General features: G+C 38.2%; 1 protein-coding gene and 1 pseudogene across 1 annotated transcript; one reads left to right on the forward strand and one right to left on the reverse strand.

Moving 5' to 3' along the window:
• The first annotated feature begins 256 nt into the window (after positions 1-256).
• Positions 257-1853, forward strand: LOC100569518. The gene has a single exon (XM_003247383.4). The coding sequence runs from the start codon at positions 456-458 to the stop codon at positions 1701-1703; it is 1248 nt and encodes a 415-aa protein (XP_003247431.1). The 5' UTR covers positions 257-455; the 3' UTR covers positions 1704-1853.
• A 2676-nt stretch (positions 1854-4529) lies between these two features.
• Positions 4530-7796, reverse strand: part of LOC100166360 — a 14469-nt pseudogene continuing 11202 nt past the window's right edge.

Consider the following 7796-nt stretch of genomic DNA (forward strand, 5'->3'; position numbering starts at 1 on the left):
TTATTATAATTTGATGGTATTACTGTTTTATGTATAAACTATCTACCTAAGGAGACGAAATTATCAAACACATACACACGCGTCGTCTCTATATATTATAATGTCCAGATTTTCGTTAAACTAAGAACGTACCTAAATGTAAACCCTAACACACTAGGTACCTATCTATATTGAAACGTGATTATTTAAATCTATATAATTATATTACTTTTATCCATAAATGTCCATGTTGGCTAAATACATAATTAGTATAATATATCACACGTAGGTATAGAGTTTGTTAGTTTGCTTATCCCAACAACAAACCAAACACTTCACTTCAAACTTTTAACACTATAATATAATTAACAAAATTACTCAAAATACTATTACACGCTAGGTACATATTACTCAAATTGAAAGATCAATTATAATATTCTTATAACACGCAACACAAGGAAATCTCGATTGGCGAAATGAAATGCCAACTGGTATCGGACGAACGATTCATCACGACGAACAAACTGTATCCTGCATCTGTACGTATCCATCCTGGTCTAATCGCCGAGGTATTGGGTATAGATCCATACCCATCCGACTGCGAGAAGCACAACGACTTGATTACGTGGTATAGTCATTACTCTCGGTGCAGCGCCGGAAGCGATAACTGCTGCAATAACGACGGCCGGAGGAGCTGTGGACGCCGTAACAGTCAGCCGATAAACAGCGGACATCCGTCGAGGCCGGTGTTCCGAGACCAGAACGCCACGCAATCCGCCCAGCCGGTGCGCTCCGGGTGTCCGTACCGGCCCGACCAGTCCAGGATGCAGGATAGACCGGTGGACCTGATTGGACCGTCGCCGGTGAGGATTTCTCGGAACCGGCGCAGCACTTACGACGTGCAGCAGCCACCGTGTGGTGATCAAAACGCCCGGCGGGGCACTTACGACGTGGAGCCGGAACCGCAATGCAGCCGACGGGGCACTTATGACGTGCCACAGCCGTGCGGTGCGCTCCAGCAAAATGACCGGCGGGGCACTTACGACGTGTCGCAGCCGTGCGCCGCGCTCCAGCAAAGTGACCGGCGGGGCACTTACAACGTGTCACAGCCGTGCCCCGCGCTCCAGCAAAATGACCGGCGCGGCACTTACGACGTGCAACCGCAGCAAGCGCGAACATCCAACTGTGGGGGTTCGGGGGGCAGTACTTTCACGGTGACCGGGACCTTCCAGCTGGTGGACGGGTTCCAAGGACTGTCGCCTGGGCGGCAGCCACCGCGTGGCCAGTCGTCGTCAGGCAACAGGCTGCACGACACCGACGGCGACATCAACGACTACCTCGACAATCATCAAGACTACGACATGGTGGCGCCGCGGTGTGTGGCCGTGCCCGGTCAGCCGTACGTGGACATCGACGAGTCAGACGCGAACACGACGCCCGACAATTGGCGCCTGACGTTGGGCAACCGCAGCTCGGTGGGCTCGCAAGGACTGGGCATCCCGAGTCCCGACCACTACAACGGTTCGCGGGACACGTCGGGACAGGGCCAGTGGCCGTCAATCGACCGCCAGTCCATGCCGTTTGGTCTCAACGATTCGTTCTTCATGAGCGGTTCGTCAACGCCGCGCGACCGCCAGTCGAGGGCCAGGTCAGCCACCCCCGAGTGTGGCTCGTCATCCCGCAACAACCGCAGGCGTGACACTTTCGACCGGAGCACCCGGTAGATGGCGTGTGCCCACAATGCACATATTATATGCTATAAATGACTTCCAAATGCAATTTTCCCAAAATGCCAATATCCGTTGAAAATCAATACAATATTATTTAAATGCTGTGTTATTTATGTCATTAAATTGGAATTTTCCCATGGGTTATTATTGAAAAACCCACATTCTAATCTACTGATGTGCCACGGGGTCACAGATGTGTGTTTATATATGGTAATGCGGGACAGTTGGGATATGTACTGTTTACCTACATACGGATACTACGGCTATAACTAGCCATCAGAGTGTGACGGTCGTCCGTGGACTCGTATGCATGTAATTTTTTTGTCTTCGGTATTCCGATAGAAAATAATGAAACAGAATTTTATCTTCTGTGTAAGTTTTTTGAATGGAACGATCCGGGAACGAACAGCTTTTGTCCACGTGTTATGATAGATAACATGTATAAGAAGCCTGGTGCCGATTTTCCAAATTGTTTAACATTTTATAAAGTATAAAAATTATGTTTTATATTTTAAGTGCCACCATTGTTTTAATACTTTTCCAGTAATCTACAGCAAAATACCTATTTATGGGTAGTATTGGTACGGTGTATTATATTATCAAAAATAACTTCACGGGAAAAACTCTAGTTAGAATTGTCGGATTTTCACAACTGGTTTATTTTCTGAAAAAAAGAAGACTTTCTACAGCCAGGATTGAACTCCAGTTCTTATGTTATTCAAAATAATTTGTAAAAAAAAGCATAAAATTGTTTTTTTACACATTATTCTGAAACTTGGGAATTGGGATTAAAGTGTTGAAAAACTGAGCTCAGCGCAGTGGCGTTCTCAGGAATATTCAAGGGGGGGGGGGAGGAGGAGAGTTGTGGATAATTTCTAGTAACATATGTAAGGACAGCAAATGTTTGACTAAAAACATTATTACAACTTATAACATTATAATTCTATTATTTGTGATTATAATATTATTATAATATTACCATTACAAAATGGTATCTGGGGGGCTATCAGCGCACAAAAAAACGGGGCGTAGAAAAACGGCAATAGTGTGGGGGGAGGTGGTTAACCCCTATCACTACTCATATACGTGAGTACGACTATGATTCTACAGGATATTATTACCGGGTGCTTTAAAGGGGTGGCTCTCAGCTGCAGCACTACCATCTTTTTAAGGAGTTTTGTATAGGCAATATTATCTACGTTATTTCTCGAGAAATACTCTTGTCGATAAGAATTCATTTTAAATGCGTGATAAGTAATTTTTCATACTCTTAAAAACTCAATAGAAGTGGTCAGAAACTCTGAGCAATACTCAAGAAAATAATGCTAGTGCTAAGGTGAAATGGTACGTTATAATATAAAATTACCTATATATTTAAGGTCAACAAAGTCATGAGTGGTGTAAATAAATATCCTCGAAAAGAAGAAACTAGAACATTGAACGTCGACATATTTTTTTGCGATGAAGGCAATGCTGTTTAATTATATTTTATAATAAAATAAGGCCAAAATGAAGAACGAAAAATGTATTATATTATAACTAATAACTATTGTAATTTATAAATAGGTACCTCAACAATGTGTCTTAAACATAACGTTCCCTAATGTTGAAGTTGCTATAAATGTTAATTTGTATTCTATGTTCTTATGCAAATGGAAAAAAGGTATTTTTCTCTATTAAAAATAGTCAACAATTAATTAGTCATCATTAGACGAGATTCACAAATAATTATCAGCTCAATTGAAAAAGTAGTATACCAGGAGTATACAATTAACCATAGTCTTAAACTCTTAAGGTACTAAATTTTCAAAAGTTTTAATTTATAAATCATTATTTTAGTAAATTTTCAGATTTGGGCTAGGGGGGCTTAGTTGCTACAAATTTCTGCCAAGTGGGTATAAAGTAATTCTAAAGCTAGTAGGTACTTATTTAGTACCTTATTTAGTACCTACTCAAGGTATATATAATTTTTAGAAAATATTATATAAGCAATTTACTACATGGGCTATTTAGCATATTATACTTATGTTATTTATTTATAAATTATCATAATATTTAAAATTTAAATTTGACTAAAAAAATTATAAATATTAGTACATTTAATATAAAAACCTGTTATCTGATTAATTAGAATAATATTTAGTGTTTGTTTATTATTTAAAATGATGACATCAATAATGTAAGTGTTTGTATTACGCTGATAAAGAGCAATTCCCGAGTATAACAAGCAGTTTTGTGCAGTTTGAAATATATATAAAATCTTAGCTTCCCTAGAAATTGTACCAAATGTTATGTTGTAAGGGCAACCAAATATGATAGTCCCAGAGTGTCAATCATTGTTAGGACTATTCGTATTGTATGATAATCTCTAATTTTACTATATAATTTCAGACGATATGTTATCAATACAAACTAAAATGTATATCTTATTCTATTACAGACAACAAATACTTAAATAGGTTCTTTTAATAATAAATATTAAAATATGTTTGTACAAACATCATTATTAATTATTTATTTGATGTGTATTTTTTACAGTTTTTTTTGCAATAGGTTTAATAATATTAACCGAATATAAATAGGAATTTGGTGGTTAATATATTTATCTATTCTGTATCCCATTTCTGTAGTACAAATAAAATTAAAAACATTCATATCTCTATAAAATTGTGTTGTATCTATTCTCAATTTCTATTTCTTTTTTTTTTTTATGCATTTTGAATATACCTATTTTCACACATTATTATATATAGAATAATTTATAGAATTATACTATTTAATAAAATGTTGTTATAGTTTTATGAAAATAAATCAAATCAATAAAATGTTCATATACATATCTAAAATATGATTCTGATTTATATCATCCTTCAGTCCGTTATTTTACATTACACCACTGGTTATGATCTTTACCGATATGTAAGTTTTATTGATCAGATTATTTTATACACTTGATAAATAATGACACCAAATTTTTTAAACTTTACTAATGTAAATACTTAAATTTCAACTGATTTTTGATTTCTACATTTAAAAATATATTCCAACTAATATTACAAAATAGTAATAGAATATGCACATCAATGATTCTTAAAAATTGCATGGCCATGGTATTTATATCATAATTCAAACTTAAAATGTTTAAAAAAAAATCATTTTACAATAATAAGTACAATAAATTACATGTTTAATGGTTTCAATTGTGGTGGGAATCATAATATTAGTATTGTAATACAACTTAATACACTTAATTTAAATGTTTTATCAATTAAATAAAAATTAATAACAACAATATGAATAATAGTGGTTTCAATACTTTGTTCATAACACTCATGTTCTGTTATAATTAACAAATTGTGAAATAAAAATTTAATTTAAAAAATATTCATATTAAGTATATTAAATTACCTTATTAAATTAAACATTTTATAATAAATTACATTTATAAGTAAAATTTGTATTTTCTTAAATTTAACGAAAGTCATGTTTATTCCGTTGAACCAACTGATTTTCTTACATTATTTTACTGAACTTATTTATTACTTTATTAGAATGACTGTTGAACTGTTGCTTATTATTAATTAGTAATAGACAATAGTACTAAATAGTATGTAAATGAATAGTATGTAAATGAAATATAATAATTATACATATTAACACAATAATAATATACCTACACGGTGATATGTAACACATTAGGTATATGATTGTAAAATACACTATATAGTATATTATTTAAACTTCTAAGTATCATCAACTACATTTTGTCAGTAAAAAATTATGGAAGATTAATTTTATGATGTAAATTTATATTTTCCAGTAAAGTTAATTAATTGATCACATCTCTAAGTGTTTGTAAGACAGTCATTGAGTCATCCTATTACAAAATTAATGTTAAAATTAAATATAATAATTTATTAACATTTACGAACACCAATAAATTGATAAAACACAATATAAATCAAGAAAAAAACTACCATTAGCAAGGTACAGTATACTGTATAAATGTACATTAGTCTATACATGACACATGTACTAAGAGGAATAACATCACGGGCCGTGATTCACGGCTCTTTCCAATTGACATCAGCCCATGCCGGCATAGGCGTTTCGTACGCCCAGTCTGGTCCGCTATACCTCAAGGCGTGAAGATACATGACAAGATCTGTCGGTTTTGGGTCCTTGTAACGAATTTTGCATTCCTGACAGTGAGCGTCCACGGTGAGCTTTTTCTTGTCAAATTCGACATCCGGCACGTCGATTCCCGTTTGTACGGACGCGTCGATCGCTACACCGCTCTTCAAATCGCCATTCGCGGCCTGTCGCAGCGGCGATGCCAGATTACTGCTGCCGTTGTCCACATCGGCCGGTAAAACAGGAAGTCCGTCGTCGGCCACTGGTAAAACCGGAAGTCCGTCGTCGGCTGTCGGTAAAACAGTAAGTCCATTGTCAGCCGCAGGTAAAACAGTAAGTCCATCGTCAGCCGCAGATAAAACAGGAAGTCCGCTATCAGCCACCGACCAACTTTCGGCGTTGTGAGCTTTTATCAGATCCCGGACCAGTTGCTCGTCGGTCTTACCAAAATTTCCGTCTCGCCCCTTCTCCGGGCCGAATACGGTGTCGTTGTACAACGGGTCGTTTTGGATCGGATGTCCCAGGTACTGCAAATGGACGCGGATCTGGTGCATGCGGCCAGAACGGGGCTTGCACAGCACAACGCTGGTGTTCGCCTGCTCGTTGTACCCGATCAGCTGGAACGAGGTGCTGCACTGTTTCCCGTTCGGCGACACCTTGCACACACCGATCTTGTAGCTGATCACTTCGATCGGCTGCTCGCACTCGACCGACTCAGGAAACTTGCCTTCGACGCGGCAAACATACTGTTTGTTCACCACCCGGTCCCGTATCTGCGCCTCCAGTGTCCGCGCCCTGTTCTGCGTCCGGCCGAACATCAGAACGCCACTGGTCAACCGGTCGAGTCGGTGGATTGTCTTCAAGTCCCTTAGACCGTACTCTTTCGCCAGCACGAATACCATGGTGTTGTGCCTGTAACGGCCGCACGGGTGCACGGGAATACTGGATGGCTTGTTGACGACCACGATATCGTCGTCCAGGTGTATGACGTCGATCGTGCTACTCGCCACCGGCACCTCATGCCTGTGCACCACGTTCGCCAGTAGATCATTATGCTTCAGCACGTAGTCGGGGGACACGCGTTCGTTGTTTATCGTAAGCGATCCTTTTTCGATGTGCCGTTCGTATTCGTCGGACGAATGGGCGCGAAACTCCTCGCCAAACACGTCCATCAAGGTCCTGCCCACCCATCGCCCTTTGGTGTAGGTCGTGAACGTGAAGTAATAAGGATAGACCTTCCTCAGACCGTTTTCGATGTAATACGACGTTTCGTCGAACCTCTCGGCCGAGTAACCAGGGCGCGTTACAACCGGATCCAGTTTGACTTTCTTAGGGGGCTTCTTCGATTGCCCGGCACGACCGTCGAGTTTGCGTTTGCTTACCTGCAATACGTCCGAGTTTCCTTGACGCTCTTCTTCGTCTGTGGCCCAACATTCGTTGGTCTTGGAGTCAGTCGTTTCTGAACCGTTCATTGCGGAACACTGTACACCGACGTCTGATTTATTGCGAATGAGTGAAATCGAATCTTGTAATATATTATTTTCCATATTTATCAGTGGAATAGCGAACAATTTCTTTGAGAACAAATGTATAAATCGCTGAATCCCCAACCCAGTTCGACGCACCATACGGCAAACATATAATTCTGTGAACAGATTGTAAAATTAATATTACATATTATAACACACCAACATTAAATATAATACAAAAATACAAACAAGATAATATTATACCACGCTTTAAAATATATTTATGTAATGTTATTATAATGATTATTTAAGAGGACGTGATACCCGCATGTGTTGTCTTCGTCTTACAAGTGCGTAACATAGCAAATTATACGCAAAGCAGAACACGTACGTGTAGCTCCGTTAGCTTAAAGTACTTTAAAATGCATAAATAATTTACAACTTTAAAATGCTCATAACTCGCTTACAAATTAAAATATAATAA

This window comes from Acyrthosiphon pisum, chromosome X, assembly GCF_005508785.2.
Source record: "Acyrthosiphon pisum isolate AL4f chromosome X, pea_aphid_22Mar2018_4r6ur, whole genome shotgun sequence".
In the NCBI taxonomy this organism is placed as follows: Eukaryota; Metazoa; Arthropoda; class Insecta; order Hemiptera; family Aphididae; genus Acyrthosiphon; species Acyrthosiphon pisum.

Bases quoted from the DNA above. Each gene is read 5' to 3' on its own strand.
- LOC100569518 (XM_003247383.4), top strand. From the start codon at position 456: ATGAAATGCCAACTGGTATCGGACGAACGATTCATCACGACGAACAAA.